The sequence below is a fragment of the Prunus avium genome, chromosome 8, assembly GCF_965620075.1.
Source record: "Prunus avium chromosome 8, drPruAviu1.hap1.1, whole genome shotgun sequence".
NCBI lineage: Eukaryota > Viridiplantae > Streptophyta > Magnoliopsida > Rosales > Rosaceae > Prunus > Prunus avium.
The window spans coordinates 33079036-33097238 of NC_142291.1; the positions used below are offsets into that span (position 1 = coordinate 33079036).

General features: G+C 37.3%; 2 protein-coding genes and 2 pseudogenes across 3 annotated transcripts; 2 read left to right on the forward strand and 2 right to left on the reverse strand.

Moving 5' to 3' along the window:
* The first annotated feature begins 2009 nt into the window (after positions 1-2009).
* LOC110757266 (auxin-induced protein 15A-like) lies at positions 2010-2569 on the forward strand. The gene has a single exon (XM_021958843.2). The coding sequence runs from the start codon at positions 2101-2103 to the stop codon at positions 2404-2406; it is 306 nt and encodes a 101-aa protein (XP_021814535.1). The 5' UTR covers positions 2010-2100; the 3' UTR covers positions 2407-2569.
* Positions 2570-6068: 3499 nt separating this feature from the next.
* On the forward strand, positions 6069-7036 carry LOC110757253 (auxin-responsive protein SAUR21 pseudogene; annotated as a pseudogene).
* A 708-nt stretch (positions 7037-7744) lies between these two features.
* MRL1 (Pentatricopeptide repeat (PPR) superfamily protein) lies at positions 7745-15814 on the reverse strand. 2 transcript variants are annotated; one of them, XM_021958805.2, is made up of 18 exons: positions 14727-15814; positions 14426-14627; positions 14056-14119; positions 13834-13978; positions 13637-13749; positions 12987-13115; positions 12670-12843; positions 12378-12542; positions 11938-12078; positions 11285-11384; positions 11005-11113; positions 10806-10897; positions 10108-10192; positions 9437-9668; positions 9252-9344; positions 8951-8999; positions 8654-8744; positions 7745-8465 (listed from the first exon to the last, which is right to left on the reverse strand). In XM_021958805.2, the coding sequence occupies exons 1-18, from the start codon at positions 15694-15696 to the stop codon at positions 8234-8236; spliced, it is 3186 nt and encodes a 1061-aa protein (XP_021814497.1). In that variant the 5' UTR covers positions 15697-15814; the 3' UTR covers positions 7745-8233. The 2 variants fall into 2 exon arrangements, with proteins under 2 accessions (XP_021814497.1, XP_021814496.1); XM_021958804.2 differs by having other exon boundaries at positions 13637-13752.
* A 1034-nt stretch (positions 15815-16848) lies between these two features.
* Positions 16849-17686, reverse strand: LOC110757243 (uncharacterized; annotated as a pseudogene).
* Between the last annotated feature and the right edge of the window lie 517 nt (positions 17687-18203).

Consider the following 18203-nt stretch of genomic DNA (forward strand, 5'->3'; position numbering starts at 1 on the left):
CCGTACATGGAAGATCAAACTTATCCATAAAGAGCAGGTACATTAGTCTGAAGGCATCTGAATTTGACATGGAAAGGTAAGGAGTAGGGTATGGTAGGGCATGATTTTGAAGCTACCTTTGTGCATGAAAATTGACCGATCAACTTTTGAAAATTAATCAGAGGACAGAAGCATGTGACCTCCAGTTAGGTTCCTCTTAACTATTCCATCCATAATTCCATCCCTATATAAGCACAGCCACCCCAAGTCATCACATCCTCTATTGTCACAGCTTTCCCTCATCCAAAGATCTCTTAACTCTTAATCATAACAATCCTCAGAAACCATGGGTATGAGCTTGCTATTGATCATCCGACGATTTGTCTTGATGTCTAAGCAATCGAGTATGGCTATGACGAATGTCCCGAAGGGCCACTTTGCTGTTTATGCAGGAGAAGAGCAAAAAAAGAGACTTGTTGTACCAATATCATACTTGAGCCACCAGTGGTTCAAAGACTTGCTAAGTTGCAGTGAAGAGAAGGTCGGGTACACTCACCCAATGGGTGGCATCACCATTCCATGCACTGAAGAGGCCTTCGTTGGTCTCAGTTCTTGTTTACATTCCTTCTAATGTTATGGCCAACATGACTGAACCAAACTCTTCAATTTTGTGCCCTGAAGAGTTGAAATCATTTGTAAATGTCCTCTTTGTATTCTGACATTGAGAAAGTAATTCAGAACCAATTCTTAGTTCTCTTTCACAAGTTTCATGCTCATGCGTTTAAAATTATTTGCTTCATCACAAAAAATCTTTCCAAATGCAGCAAAGCCTGCAATGTTGGCTACTTACCCCAACAAAATAGAGGAGAAAATGTTGAACTAGTATATTAATAAATTTCTAGTGATTTTCAGGGTTCTTCTTCTTCACATGCTCTGCAGGGACAACTAAAAAAATCTGTAACAATCTGTAATAGAATACAATTATATCTAGTCCCCACCATCCATCAATAAAACAGGGCCAGATAATATACTTTACTATGTATGGAAATGTAAAATAAAACCAGATTACCTTTTTGCATTTTGCTTAACTAGATAAGAGAACTTTCTTGTATTGCTTATCTACAGAATAGAGAAAAGCATATTGGTTTACACCAAAAAAGTGCAAAATGCTTCAGCCTTGTATTCTACAATTCTCTATTGTGGAATATTCCCAGAAGAATCTGGAATATATTTATCATGATCCAACAAATTTAATACAATTGCCTCCTCACTAATAGAATCTTATGCAGGTGTGAGATTATGGGTCTATATTGGACCAAAAAATATGACTTAAAAAACAAATCAATAGATAATATATAATATAGCCAACAGAAACACAAGCAATTGTTTATAAGAAAAAATAAAATAACATCATCAGTGAAAAATAATTGTTCTTAGAAAAGCTTCTTGAAAAGTTGAAACCAAAAGTATAGGATGAGATGATTGATTCAACTCTAGTCTTTGCCTAGTCAATAGAGTGTCCATGTGAATGAGTCAAGAGAGGGCCCAGTAATGGTTTAGATAATCTAAAGGGAATGTTTAAGCACAAAGCAGAAAACCATGTATTGATTTACTTGTGGGAGCTAATCACCACAAAAGGCTTATTGGTTGGCTGTCACGACAAAAGCTATCTCAACAGCTCAAGTCCAAGTTCAGTGCTTCATTAGATGCACAATGACTCAGAGCCTCAGAAGATCCTCTTTATTTGATCCTGGCCTCTGATGTCAAGAACATGGCTAGCATAAAAAAAGGTCACTCTACTTTATTAGTTGAAACATTACTCAGATAACTCTATGTATCTTTCAAGTTGCACCACTCTTTTGTTGGGTCCTAAAGTTTGTAGGGTACGGTGTCTTGGATAATTAAGGCAATGTCCATGTGAACCTTCAACAAGTCCTTCACCTGATATGTTTCTCAACATTCTTAATAAGGCTCTTACAATTTTATCCATTCCCTCCCCCCTATATATTTTAGGTAATGACATGCTCATTCAACCCAAAATCTGCAGCTCTCACTTAACCACTAAAACAACTTTTCTATTTCAACCTTTGAGGTGCATTTCTTTATTTGTTGATTCTGAGTATGGGGATCAAATTGATGGGCATAGCTCATGCCAAGCAGAAGCTCCAGAGAACTCTTTCAGCAAGATATGGATCAGCTGCAGACACTAATGCTGAGGTTCCGAAAGGCCATTTTGCTGTTTATGTTGGAGAAGGCAAGAAGAAGAGATTTGTGATTCCAATATCATATTTGAACCATCCTTTGTTCCAAGACTTGTTAACCAAGGCTGAGGAAGAGTTTGGATATGATCATCCTACAGGGGGTCTCACAATTCCATGCAGTGAAGACTACTTCCTTAGTGTAACTTCAGTTCTAAATTGTTCATAGATGATGATGTTTCTGTATGACCTCCAATTATAGGTCAATTATTTAACCAATTCATTCCTCCTTTCAATTAATTTTCCTTTCATCCTCCAACTGAAAGAAACAGAAGTTGAGATAATAAGTGATCAGTCTCTTCAGTTTTGTATTTATTGTAAGTTCTTGGAAATCCCATCCCCTGGGTTAATTCCTGATATGTTTTGTAATTTGTAGTTAAAAATTCTTCACCATTATTTATCTACCTCCTTATGGCATATTCTGAACTAACAATGTGTAGGAACCACAAAAGATAACAAGAAACTTGAAATGCAAAAACAGAATGTGGATATGATATTTGCCACAAAATTTTGATTGCACAACAAGAAACAGAAAGGGGGGAAGAAAAAAAAAACCCAAGAAAAGTTCTTGCATGCAAACAATTTTTAATCACAGAGGAAATTATTCACTTCAACATCAGAGAATTATGCATTCATCATCTTCAACATCGTCATTTGGTATTAATGGGTACACTCACGATTATAACTCTGATTAGGAAAGAGGTAATTAGCATTTAAGGCCGTACAGTTGAGACAAAATGCAAGAGAGATTAAAGGCTTGTTTGGTAAGTATCAAATTGTAGCGGATTCAACTGTATATTGTAACGCGACTAACTAGGTATTGGTTTAGTGGTATTTCTCGTCATTTGGTGAAGAGGTGCTCCCAAGTTCTAGTTCACATAATTAAAGATTAAAAAATCTGTACTGTGATGTGCAAACTGATGATGGTATGGAGGCTTAATGATGAGGTTGATAATTTGATATGAAGTGAAAGACTGAGCAATTAACTCAAATCCTCATTAAATAGAAGATCCCAATATTCCTTTGTGGCCATATCTAGGGGCTACTTCATCTTGAAGAAGAGAGCCAAATTTTATTTTTCTGGTCTGACACCCGTGTATTATTTAAAACTGTTCCTCTGTGTCCAGTAGTAGTGGTTTGCTCAGAGGCAGAGATGAATCTGCAGCAGCAAATGGTACGTAGCGGCGGCTCCTGCCATGTTATCATGACAATGATTTCATGTGCCCACAACTTCTCAAAAAACATTATAGAAAGAAACGAGGCATACACTTGCAGTACTTACCAGCAGTTTCTACGCGGAAAATGGTGGGCGAAAAAATCAAATCAGCCATTTATGGTACACGTGAGAAGGATTTTGTTAAGATGAGTCGGCGAGATACAAGGACTATTTCTGACTATTAATGAGATGCATAGCTCACATATATTAGTGATCAGAAACGACCTGCATATCAACAACTGACGGTAGCACAACTTATTTGCGCAATGAATAATTTCTAATTCAGAGTCATGTGGACTCCATAACTGACTCACTCATCATCATCTTCTTCTTCTATTAGCATTTATTGGTTTGGCTACTAATTTCACACTCACAATCTCTCAGTATCACTCCCACATGCATTATTGTTGACTCTTACATCATCAACTTTTTAATTTTCGTTGGTTTGAGGTAAGGCCATGTGCTATATGGAAGAGAAATAGGTACACTCATCAGATTGGAGTGAGCAACAGAAACCCAACTTGACCAAGTTTGAAACTGAACCAACCCTACTAAATTTAGAATAGACTGAAAAAATGAGAGAGGTAGCATAATATTTTATTTGTTAGTGAAAAAATAAAATAAATTTAGAATAAAGTGAAATATGAACAAATGAAAAACCAATAATGATGAAATTCCAAATCCCAAGTTTTTATTTTATTTTATTTTATTTATATTTATAATAATAATAAAAAAACCAATAATGATGAAATTCCAAACTGTCCCGCAAGCCTACAAAAGCAAACCTGCAACAAAGACATGCCTGAAAACCGACCCATCACCATACAAGCTAGCCAGCCAAAACGTGTTCCTATATATACCTTTAAAAAGGCAAAATGCTTGGAGAACCCATTAAGCAAGCAAGCTATAGCATCCATAGCCATAACCCTAAAATTACTTATTTCTCCTTGTGTCTTTGTGGTTAGAGCAGAAGGCAAACATGGGCTTTCGTCTGAAAGAGATGGTTTTTCATGCCAAGCATCATTTGAGGTCCACAAGAACTCCTTGTACTGTTGATGTTCCCAGAGGCCATTTTGCAATCTATGTAGGGGATGATGCAGAAGAAAAGAATCATGAGAAACGGCATGTCGTGCCCATATCATATTTGAAGCACCCTTTGTTCCAAGACTTGCTCTACAAGGCAGCTGACGAGTTTGGTTTTGATCAATTGGGTGGCATTAGACTTCCATGCTCAGAAGAGGAGTTTACTAGTCTCACTTCTCGAATAAATTAGCAGGTAGAGAGCTAATTAACCAAGTTCAAATTCCAACCCAATTTTGTATTCTTCTGAGTTTTATAAATCAGTGTCAAGTATTCAAGGCTGCCACTGAGACTTAGTGTTAAACTTCTTTCATGGCAAATTCCATGTATATAGAGGCAATTTTGGCAGACAAAATAAGAATGCATGTAACCTTCTTTGTCATCAAATATACCAAGACTGGAATTAAAATTCAGTATCTCGAACATTTATTGATGTTTTAAGTGGGCACATATGATTGGCCATTTTTTCCGGCAAGTCGTTGGATTGGAGAAATTTTCGTTTGTCACAACTGTCATTTCGTGTTATAAAATAAAGTAGGGACGGTGAGTTTATACTATACGTTAATATATATAAATATGTTATAACATGAGTAAATTAATAACATCATGTGACGCACAAAAAACTTTTGAATGAAGGTTCATGTTAATCGCTAACTGATAACACTGGGTAACGATTACGTGAAAAAACTAATCAATCAAAATTCATGTTAACTAGACATCACATATTAACCTTTAATTGATAACACCATGTGATAATATTACCCAAAAAAATCGTCAAGCTTGTGCCAGAAAAAAAAGGCTCCTCAATCGAGGTAATATCAAATGGATTGAATACAAAAACACTGTAAACACACTGTTACACACATGAAGCCAATGTGTGGAGACATGTCAAGCGGGAGTAGCTGAGACAATATGCATGTGGAGGAGGGGGTTATGGTCTAATTTTCATTTCAGTTGAGAGAGCAGAGCATTGTGCATGTGAAAAATGCCAAATGAAATAGTAATATTATAGCCACCCAATCAACCGATTAGATAAGGTTTGGGTGGGCTTAGATAATATTGTACTTCAATTCAAACAACTTGGCCTGCACTGCATTTATATGTCAGAAAATGAAAATACATCAAAAGGAAAAATATTGATTAGATATTTATATATATAATTGTTTTTTTAGAGTTGATTTTTCCATTCCTCTTTAAGAAAGTGTAAGTGGATAAAAGGGGAGTGGGAAAATCAACACTCATATTTTTTTAGTACAAGCGATAGTCTAAACTAGAAGGGAGAGGGAATGGGGATTTCTCAGACACACACAACTATGATGTTATGAAATTCGAACTTGAGACCTCGTTAATGTCATTTTTCATTGGACTAGACTTGTTAACTTTTATGTATTTATTTTGATATATATGGTTAAGTACGGAGAAGTTGTGAGCATTGGATAATAAAGATTATATATATATATATATATATATATATATATATATATGGGGACCTTGTTAGAGCACTGTGGGGTAGGTTTCGGTCAAAAACCTATCCATTTTCGTCTAATTATTTTAAGCTGCAATTCTATGCTTCACAAAACTAATCACATGGAAGTTATTGAGTGGCTTCCATGGTTTCTGGTGTAGCTAGGGCCTCTAGTTTTTTATATGCATTGTAGTTTGGTGACATATGGGCCTATGGTGGCTCTTTGGCACTGGCGGCAGCCATGAGGTTTTTTTTTTTTTCAGGGCCATTTGCATAAAATATTGTTCAGAAGAACAAGTGGGGCATTTGGATATTTAAGTCGGTTGCTAATAAGCTAAGATGATGAAACCCATGTGAGCCTTTGCTGCCTGCCCTGCCACACAGCCTCACTGCGACCTCATTATCCAACTCTACAGATATTTGGGAACTTCTATAAATAGAGGTACAAAATTAATTTGGGCTTCAAACAATTTCTAGCTTTTACATCAAGCAAATTCAGCAAAAACCCTCTCTCTCTCTCTCTCTCTCTCTCTCTCTCCAATTCAACTATATTTTGCAAAGTTTTAGTGATCATTTTATGGGTATGATGATTCATTTGCCTTCTTCTATGGTACATGGAGTGAAGCACATTCTGAAGCTGCAGCCTAAATCTCATGAGGTTCCAAAAGGGCATGTTGCAGTTTATGTAGGAGAAATGGGAAAGAAGAGGTATGTGGTTCCAGTTTCTTACTTGAACCACCCTTCTTTCAAAGTGTTGCTTAAGAGAGCAGAAGAAGAGTTTGGCTTCAACCATCCAATGGGTGGTCTTACAATTCCATGCAAAGAAGAGACCTTCGTTAGCCTCACTTCTCAGTTGGGTGCCAGACAAAGACGATGATGATTGGATCATAGAGCAATCTTCCACAATTTTGAACTTTTTTTTCTTTTTGGGTTTTGTTTTGGTAGGCTTAGGAATGATGGGGAACCAAACCCATCTGAGATTTTGTACATGTAAATGAGTAGGGCAGGTGGGGAAATTTAAGTCAAATTGCGATGTGATGTGGTGACTCTGGTCCTTAATTCTATAGCATAATTTTGAAGAAGGTTCTTGGCTCTCCTAACATATTTTTCAAGAGCTCACATATTGCATTACCACAATTGCATCACATGGTTTGGTTTCGTTTTATTCAGTGCATGAAGGTTGGCTTTGGTTTTATGACGCAGCAGCCTCAGGTTTTCATTAATTTGATGACGGCTTCAACAGGTTTTCAATAAGTAGAAAGTTTCTTCAGTTTTATTAGCAAAGCCATGGGTTTTGTAAAGGTCTGCTGGGGAGAAACTATATTTCAAATCGAACCCAATTTCAACATAATGAACTTCGACTAAACTTAGTCGAACACTCTGTCCTCAACCTAACCGATACTCTCTTCAACTTAACCATCTTCTAGTCCAGTAGGTGTATACTATCCCCAACTTAACCACCTTCTAGTCTAGTAAGTGAGGAATGTTATCACAAAAGGCCTCAACGGTTTTTGTAAGTCTGAAACTATTCATTTATATATTTGTATTTTATTTTGCCAAGTTTCCGATATTGAAATTTTACATTCTTCAACAACTAGTCTTCCTAATCAATTTATTACCAAATAATTCGAGATAGTGCAAATGAAGGTGTTTTACCTCAGCTATATATCAACGCGGTAATTTACATTGTCATAAGCATACATTTCAACTCCCATGATGGTATTGAAAACAAAGACCATAACTCTATACTGAAAATGGAGGTTTATTTTTTCCATCAAACTTTATATTTAACGTGGTCATAAGACATAATCATACATTTTTCAACTCCCATGATGCTATTAAACGGTCATCACCCAGCTGCAACTGCAAGATACCTACAAAGAGACAGGAAGGGTGGGGTTTGCTGTAGCAAACCATTCAGAATTGAAAATCATGCATCTCTCCTCTTTGCAATCCAAGGAGCTTCTTTTCACTCTATTAATCCCCGGCTGTCGCTACTTTTATACGAACTCTCGTTACTCTTCTACAAACTCTATGCATGGAAGAAACTTTCAACTTTTGGTATCCCATATTCGAAGCAATTTTTGAGAATGGGGTAGTGAGTTAGGCTCAGGGTAGGTATAGGCATGTAAGACCACTGATATAAAAAGTGTAAAGAGCATCAGCCGAAGTTAGGAAAACTGGATTAGATGCTTCTAAACTGTCTACTGGGCAGCATCCATATATTATGTCCCCTTACTCCAAGGACAGATTGCCAGTTCGAATGTTGCGCTGCTGATGTGTGATTCCTTTCCCTAATTGTAACTGGGATGGGCCGAATTCTCCTGGTTTTCCAGTGAAAGAAGCAAGCTTTGGCTGAAGCCATCTTTTCATGGCCAACCCACTGATTTTTATTTTTCCACGTGATTCATTTCCTTGGTAAGGTATCCCAAGCCTTCTCAATAATGCTGCAACTGACTGGCCAACCCTGTTAAACAAAAGATGCCACATTTGCGTCAACGAAATAAAGAATATACACTAATATAAAATTCCATGAATTCTGGGGGCGAATTCTGATGAAGTGGAAGTGATTTTAAAACATATTTCATCCCAGAACCCTTTCCCACAGTTGATCATTCATATCCCTAACTGTAATTGTTAAGTAACAATTTTCACCTTCCTGCAATGTTCATTGTCTTCCCTTTCGGAGACATAATTTGTGTCTTCTCTACGGGCAGTAAAATGGTCATGTTGGGTAACTTCGCACCTGCAAGATATGCAACAACAAAGGAGTAAGATTTAGGCTTTATACAACGGAGAGCTAACTTTTTTTAAATCTAAATCTTCCATAAATGTTTACAATTTTGTCCAATTAGTTTTCTGCACTAAACTCACTCAAAGCCGAACTTTTTTTTTTTTTTCTTTTTCTTTTCAAAGAACTGAATAAACAGAAAGAGATGTAGTTTATAGTACCAGCAGCAAGCCGATGTTTGAGACTTTTTAGAACAGTCAAGATGTAGACCTGGCAAATTTCACACAGGAGTTGATGAGTAGTAATTTTTGTGAGTAGCACGTACTATCTAATTTATTATTCTCTTGTTTTGTTTGCGTGGGGGAGGGAGGAATAGATCAGCTACAGCTCCTATCAAGAAGGAGATAGAGATACTGTTTCATGAATGTTAAGCTCATCAAGTTGACCTACTCATTGAGACAGATAATTTTATATTACTAAATAAAGGAAGACAAGCTATCCAAAGACAATGCGAGAACTTACCCCAGCAGTGTGAAGTTGCAACTTCCTTGCATCAACAACAACAGGACTTGCTTTGAAGGATATACATGGAACAATTCCAAGAGATGCAGCTTCCTTCAAGTATATGCCATTATAAGATTGTTTCCAATTAGTTTTATAATTGGAATTGTATTGAAAAGCACTGAAAAGTTCAGCTTCCAACTGACCTCAAGTAATGAAAAAGCGCGAGGGTCATATTCACCAAACCCATCTATCAATGAACATAGGTTTGAAGCTCTTGATGTGTCGGCAGTTACACCAAGATTCTCAATAAGTCTATTCTTGAATGATGCATCGTAAGGGAGCTGCAAGCATCCCAAAACTTGTGATATAACTTCAATGGTAGGCATAATACCAGCTACAATCGTTTTGCGGTAGACCATTAAGGCAAGTGATGCCCTATAGAAACAATGCAATAGACAAAAACTGCTCAGAAGACTGCTTTTAGCCTATAAATCGAAATCATGACTTTTTAAAATAAACTAATTCAGGAACATATCAAACCATGTAAAGCTTTTCAGACGAACATAAAGATATATAAATAAAGAATAATCAAACAAAAAAGTTTCCTTTCAAGATACAGATTGATAATGTTTTAATTCTTTTTCCCCTTTTTCATGCTTACTTATTGGGGTCAGAAAACTCTTTACAAATGCATAACTTTATAGACAAGTACAGTCTCAAGATCAATAAAATAACTCTTGCCGCTACTTTTTTTGAGAAAAATTCACATGTACAAAATAAGTGGAGCATTTTCCAAGTACATTATGTTGCTTTCCTAGTTCCCCACAACAAAACATGTCTAATGATCATCACATAGAGTTGAAGAATCAAATACCATTTGCTATCAACTTGTGGTCGATCACGCGACAAGACAGATCCGCCAAGTGAGCATGCCTTCTCAGATCTCCGCAAGCACATGCCTTCAAAAAGATCAAATGTAAGGAGAATAAAAATGTATAAAAGACAGCACACTGCAATAATTCAGAATATGAATATGTGAATATGTTTGAAAACCCCAAACGCCAACTGAAGTCAACTGTCCAATTCAAATTTCCTTGAAGCTCAAATAATAAAGCACAGAATCAAAGCATGCTATGTATAACTCATATGTAAAAAGAAATAATTGGACACAAGAAAAGTTGTTATTGTAACGATGTTGGTATGTTTTAATTAATTGTATTTATGTCTCTAACTATCTTTGACCTTAGTAATGATTTGGATTATGATTTTCAAGTTGTAAATTTTAGTGGAAACATCAGAATAGTAGGAAGCCAAGCTTCTGATTATCTAGCTAGACTAGACATCCAACGAACCAAATGAAAAGAAGTTTCGAAGAGCATTTCCCTAGAGCTGTATTGAAGGTTATTATCAATCAAATTTACATGTTAGGCCATCTTGTTTTAAAGTTATTTCCTTATTACAATGGAGAATCATCTCGCAAATCATTGTGAGACAAAATGAACCTATATTCATTCAGATATCAGAGCCAAACTGACAAAAAAATTTTTGTAACTAAATATACTGTAAACTCACCAATGATGCATCTAGACATGACAAGGTTTGGAGCAACCCCATCCTTTTCGGCTTGAGAAAGGAGCATGTGGCCAGCTTCTAGATCATCCTTTCTGCAAACAGGGTGCACAATTAAACAGTTGCAAGTTTTGAGTTTTACTGCAGACAAGAATACACGCCAACATTGTCTTTAACACTGCATCAACTCTAGAAGACTCACTTTTCACTTGCCACTAGAAGTATGGAGTATGTTATGCTGTTGGGATGCAATCCAAATCCTTTCATTTCGGATAGAACTTCCATAGCCTTCTGTAGTTGATCCCCATCACCTGAAGTGTGATTATTGGCATCTCAATTAAGTTTAGCTAACACACACACACATATTTTACATACACGCCCCAGATAATGTGACACTTTAGGATTATAAAACAGAAAGGAATTGTTATCATACCAACTGACATTATTTTGAAAAGGAAATAAGGTAACATTTAGAGACTTACACAGGGCAGTGATCAAAGCATTGACAGTTGAAACAGTTTTCTCAATTTTAGTGGATTTGAGATATTCATAGAGCTCCAGTGCTTTCTGCCAGTTTTTGGCCTGAAACAAGGAATACCCAATTTATTAAATATTTAAGCATTCTTACCAGCATTAAAGAGTTTACACTAACGGGAAATAAGTTGGGCAGTTCATCAGAGGATTTTTCTCTCCATCACCTGACTACACAATTACTTTGCTTATATGGAGCTCATTTAGAATTATAAGCCCCTATTTTCAGCATCAGGGAAAAGTAGTGTTTCAAACACCATGTTACGTCTTTGGATTGAAAAAACAATAACAATTTTTTTTATAACAAAAAAATGTAGAACTAATAGGAAGCATTCTTAAGAACAAATAAAAGCTTCCAGGAACTGTCGAGGGATAGAAGGTAGGAAAACCAACACATCTATAAGAATAATTTTTTTTTTTAATTTAAAAAAATAGTACAAAAACCCTGTCTGGTTTCTTAATTTGGGTTTTTATTGGACGATTCTGAATTTCTATTCATCTTCATTTTGCATGCTTGGACCAATAACCTATATGAAAAAATACGCCTAATTTTCTTTTGAAGGAAAAAAAATGTCTATTGCAGAATTGCCTATGTGAGACATACATTGCTACAGGCTCCCATCAATGAGCTGTATGATACAGTTCCAACTTGTATTCCTTGATTTCTAGCTTCTTGTAGGATTTCAAAGGCAGCATCTAGTTTTCCAGCATGCCCAGCAACGTCTATTAATGCACTGAGAAACATCTGTATGAACACCAGAAGCTTATGTAAGCAATCATGAGATGTATCAGAGAGGAGTAATTTTAGTGATGATGACTGAATGCGAAGATCACATCAACGATATTGAAAGATAAGCCAGCTGTTTTTCCCCTTCTAATTCCCTAGCTTATGTAAACCCTTTTAATTCCCTAGCTTATCTAAACCAACTAAATTTAGTGGTGACTAGATTTTGTAAAACTCAGACAGCGCTAACACAATCCCAACTCCAAAATGATTGTGCAAGTCAACATGTCATGGGAAATATCTAATTCTGAAAAAATCACCTCATCAGGGACCACGCCTTTCCTAGTCATATCACTATACACATTGCACGCAAACTCCCAATCACCTGTCTGGCTGCAACAGTTAACAGCTATGGTGTAAACCTCGGAGGAGCCCTTTATCTTATATTTGTGGACCATCTTATATACTTCCCGTGCTCGATCAACCTACAAGAAATGCACCAATCTAAGTTGATTAAACATACAAGTAAGACATAGGAGTAGAAACACCACATGCACCACAAATTTGAAGAAATTGACCCTGCAACTACTGTAAGAAAATGGCAAACCGTACCTGACCAGCATTTGCACATGCCTTTATTAGTGCACCGACAGTTGTGTGATCAGGTTCTATAGGTTGTGTTTCTGCCATCATCTCTCCTAAGACATCAAAAGCACGATCAACTGCTCCTGATTGACCACATGCAGTAATAAGCGCATTGAATACAACTCGATCTGGCTTCACTTTCTACTGCATGTAACATCTTATCAGCATGGAAACTTATTCACTATCCAGGAACAAGAAACAACATCCTTCCTCAGAAACAAAGAACTTGATAGAGTAATAGTAACTATGGATAGATATTGCAAAGTTTCTCATTCTAATAGTACCTTAGACCTCATTATCCCATAAGCACCAAAAGCCTTGGCCACTTCCCCAGCTCTGCCACAACCATCAATAAGTGCCCCATATGTGTGAACATTTGGTTCGACTCCAGCATTAACCATCTCATGAAAGACCTTTGCAGAAGAAAAAGATAAATGTAGTTGAAATACTATGGGAAACTCAGAGAAAAACGCATATGCAGAGGTTATGTTAAAAAAAAATACCTAAAATTGAAGATAGCAATTTACCAACTGGGCAGTGGGCACTCATTAGTTACAGGATTCATGAATGGAAAATGTAATGAAGAAATCAATACTCAGCTTCAATGAAATCAAGTTTAAAGCTTCAGTAAATACAAAAGGCTGGTACTCAAATTCTATTTGAGATGTAGATGAGATTTAATCATATCGAATTTTCAGGGATTACAAACAGAATGTCAACCTGATGGTCAAAGTTTTGTTTAAAGGGATGGACATATCAGCTTCAATTCTTTCTACATATAAAGCAAGCCAAACAAGCAGAACTTGCAACCCTGGCAGCTACTGGGACTAAAATTGGTAATACAGTAAAACTTCATTTCAGAAATATTGGGCTAAAAACTCGAAGTATGCATGCCACTGAGAGCTAAAAGAAACCAAAATGAAAGATATCATACATCAAACATCGTGTAAACTTTTCCACTTTTACCGCATGTTGATATCAGAGTAGTGTAAAGTTTGCAATCGGGCTTCATTCCAGCCTCCCGGACAAGTCGCAGAACATGGAAAGCTTCTAAAACCACAAAAAAGACATCAGGAACTTATTTTGCACCAAATAATTAATAGCTGTGGCAAATTGTAGAAATGAATTTACCCTCTGAATCTTGAGAACTTGCACAGACAGTCATAAGCATATTATATGTGCTCAAGGTTGGATTTGGAATCAGTTTGATGAAACGGAAAGCTTTGTCAACAGCCTTTTGCGATTTGCAGATTTCAAAAAACCTTGCATGATAAACCTAATGCCAGAGAACTTAGTAAAATAGAGAAACCCAACATACAAGAACAAATCATTAACAGAAGGTTGGATCCTTACCTTATTCATATCCAACAAACCCCTTCTTTCCAAATCTTCAAGCAATTTTAAAGAGTCGCCTAGCCTAAGAAGCCCATATTATTCAATGATCAGCTTCTAGAAAAGAAATTTGGAAAAATGGAAAGACTGGTATGTGAGAATTCAAATCTAGGGGTTTATATTAGTACTATTTAGAGTTAAATTGCATAAAACTGTGTTTCTACAGGGAAAGAAAAAGAGGAAGTACACGGATTCACTTTGGTTAATTATATCTAGTCATTTCAAACCAGTGCAAACTCCTTTTCAAAAACCAAATCCATTTTGTTAAACTCCTAAATCCAAATGGACCCTAAAGGTATTTTATAACATATATGTGAAAGAAAACATGTACCTCCCATCCTTTAGCAAACGATGGTAAGCACTTAATTGCTCTGATAGAAGATCTCTGTCATTTGTATGAATCCCATTTGGGTGGGGAAACTGGGTCATAGTCCCAGAATTCTTTTTAGGCAAATGTCTTACTTCTTTGTCGCTTGAATATCCATTGCCTTTTCCCAAGTCCTTTCTGCTGCGGGTATGGCCTTCTATAGACTCTGAACAAACACTCTTCTTCAGAAAATAGACCAAAAGTACATTTATTTCTCAAAATTACCATAAAGTATCAAAATATGGTCTTTCTTTCATGGCATTACCTGTAGTGTGATGGGAAGCTTGTGGTATTAAATCCGCCCCTGTCACGTTGATGTTCCTCAAAAAAGAAGATGGCTTTTTACCATTCAAGCTTGCTACAGATTTCGTCTCAGACTTGTTTGCCTCATAAAACATGTGAAGCTCTTCTCTCACCGATTCTCTATTGAGTACATGAAAGCTAGTAGCTTCACCCACTTCGCCGACTTCATCGCTTTCGCCAACTTCAACGCTTTCCTCATCATCTACAGGAACAGAAGGCGAAGCTACTCCAAAATTAGAATCACTCATTAATTTAGAGAACTCATCAGAAATTGGGTCACGACCACCATCTTCAGACCGTTCACCCATTAATTTAGAGAACTCTTCAGAAATTGGATCATAATCAACATCTTCAGACCGCTCTGGCTGCTGCAACTGAGTCAACTCAGTGGGAAAACGAAGTGGTTGAAGCACTGCGGTTGATTCAAACACCAAAGGCGCAAGAGACTCCTGCGCAGAATTGTGAAATTGCAGCACCGGTGTCTCTAATTCTTCAATCTTTCCGTTCAAAGCATCAAAACCAAGAATCTGATTTTCGCGGATAGGTAGCTGGCTACTGACCTCTTTGGCGTCTCTAACCTCTCTGAGCTTTCTAACTCTAGCATCGACATTCTTCTTGGACTTGAATGGCCGATTGAAGTAGATGACGGAGACAGCAGAGAAGGTAACGACGGCGACGACGACGAGGAGCAAATGCGGGTCGAGAGAGGCCTTGATGAGAAACTTCGAGGGAGGAGAGCGATGGTCGCCGGCGAGGCTTCTGCGTTTTCTAAGAGAGCGAAGACCGCCGGAGAGCGGTCGGAGACTATGGCCACCGCAGCCGAGGAAGTGTCTGCGAATTGATGGGAGAGAGGAGGAGGAAGAAGAAGAAGAAGAAGATAGAGGAGTGCATGAGATTAGTGTTAGCGTTTGAGGCTTCGCGGAGAAGCTCATCTCCTCGGGAGAGACGAAGAAGAGCAGAGGAGGAGGAAGCTCTGTGTGGCCTATCAGCTCTGTGAGGGAGTGACGAGAGTGAGAGTGAGAGAAGCTCTCATATCTTAATTCATGACCAACTGCCTGATCCTCTCTTTATTTAATCTGTTATTTTGCTCATCCATATGTTGCTGACGTGGCGCAATTCCTGGTTACAGTTTGGCTTTTATTATTTTATTTTTATTAATTTTGTTTCGTTCGTTTGCTGGTTTGAATGTTTTCCTGTTGGGGCCAGTCGTATTTGCCGCGGATTTCTTTTATTCTTTTATTCTTTTATTGGCCCAAGAAAAAGCCCAATCCAAAATCTCTTTAGCCTCCTTTTTTTTTTTCTTTTTTTTTTCTTTTTTCGGAACAGAAGTAGATTCATTGATATGAAAGCAGATATAAGATTACACAGGAAGAACATTGTCTTTAGAGGAGGGTTCTTGTAGACAAGAAAGTAGAAATAAAACAATAAAAACAACCAGTGCAAGAACAATGGTTGAGATTGGTTGGACTAAACTCAATACAATAATGTTGCGAAACGCATATATAGTATATTGTTCAAATTTGCTTCACAAGTGTCTTTTTTTTAATAAAAAAAAAAAAAAAATCCTCTAACAATCACGCAAAATCCAACAAGCTTGTTGTAAAGAAAGTGGTGGAGTCCACATAAAGAAAAGAAGAAAATATTCTAAAGGCAAATGATGATGTTGGGCAATGAAGACTTTGGAGACCACGGGAAGCCATCCAATTTGCCTATAAATAGGCTTGCTCATTCAGTTGTAGAACACACCGATCCAAAGAGAAAATAGAGAGAGAGAAATTTGAGAGTGTGAGAGCTTTATCTTAGAAGAGTTTTATTAGAGGGAGAAAGTTCTGTCTCTGATGATTATTTTATAACAAAGTTCAACTTTTATGAGCGAAAAAAAGGGTTCATATAATATAGGATTTTATAATCCATTATTAAAGCATACAAAGCTAGATAACTATTTCTAGAACGCAATTACATTAATTGTACCACACAATAAATCTACGTAGTATTTCTGAGTTTACAATATACTTATAGTATAAATTTACAATATACACATTGATATTTTGGTGTAACACGAAAGCCTGGGAGGCTGGAAAACTCAGCCCCATGAAACCTCATGTATGGAATGATAGTGCACTTAGTTATAGTAAGGAGGCTGTGCTGGAGCAACCTCTGTTGGTGTGGATGCTACCAAAATGGCTGAGTTAATTGCTCCGGGTGCTACCAAATTTGCAGGGTGGTGCAACAAATCCAGAGCTACGGATCTCCGACATCCGTCGACGAGCATTTGCTCCTTGTGCTTCACACAATTTTGGTAGAACCCCTACAAGCAAAACACCATGTAATTAATCAACGTTAAATACTATTAAGATAAATGTGTAGTTTGGATTGGATTCACAGTCTAAACCTTCACTAGCGGCAAGATTGAAGTAAAGGTCAACAATGTTGGGGCAGGTGTCGTAGCACTTAGGGGAGCAAAGCTTTTGGTTGAAGTGAGACTCCAGGAGAGAGTCTGAGCAGATGCCATAGGATTTGCGGTCAAGCCCACAAGACTTGATGCACTGCTCACTCTCCACCCAGTCCTTCAATTTATCTGTCTCAATCTCTGATATGTGGCACGTGTGTGTATGCTTCCTCTCCGCTCCTCCGGAGATGCTTCTCAAGCACACAGCATTTGCTGGACGACGACACAGCGAATGCGCATGTGTCTTGGTCTAGATCCTCGCATGAAATTGCTCCTGCATGCAAATGAAACTCATTAGAAAATTGGTTGGTAATGAAATAAGAAAGTTGGTAATTAAACAAACCTAGGGTGGCTTGCACACAGACGGCAAGGGCAAGAGCCAGCACAGCAAGGGTCTTCAAGCTCATGTTAGAAGCCATGTATTTGTAATGACAAAAGATAGAGGATGTGGCTAATTGAAGGAAGCTAGGAGGAGGAGGAACGTGTTTGTTTTGTTGTGGAGATGCATTGGCGGGGAGGGCTATTTTATGGTCGTTTGAAGAAGGACTGTAGAATATAGAAATTGTGAAAGGTGGATTTAATTATGATTCTGAAGAAGAGATGGTGAACTTTGAATGTGAAAAAAATGGGCACGAAGCCTAGTTTAGATCCTAGTGAAGAGACAGGACCCCATGAAGGAGGGCCGTGTTCGAGAAATATCTCTATCAATGGCGTAGATGCAGCTTGAGATTTTGAGGGCCATGCGAACCCTCACATAAGCTAATACAAACTTACACCATTATATAATGCCATACAATAAATGTTTTTTTTCTTAAAGTGACCAAAGTACCCCTACTTCCAAAGACAAAATTGAAATTTCACAAAAGAATTAAATTGGATTAAATCGATTAAATTGGGTCAGGGATGTAACGTCTTTTGAATAATCACCATGATTGTGACGATGAGTCTTTGTCGTAAAAGATCATATTCAGATATTAAATATTTTTTAAC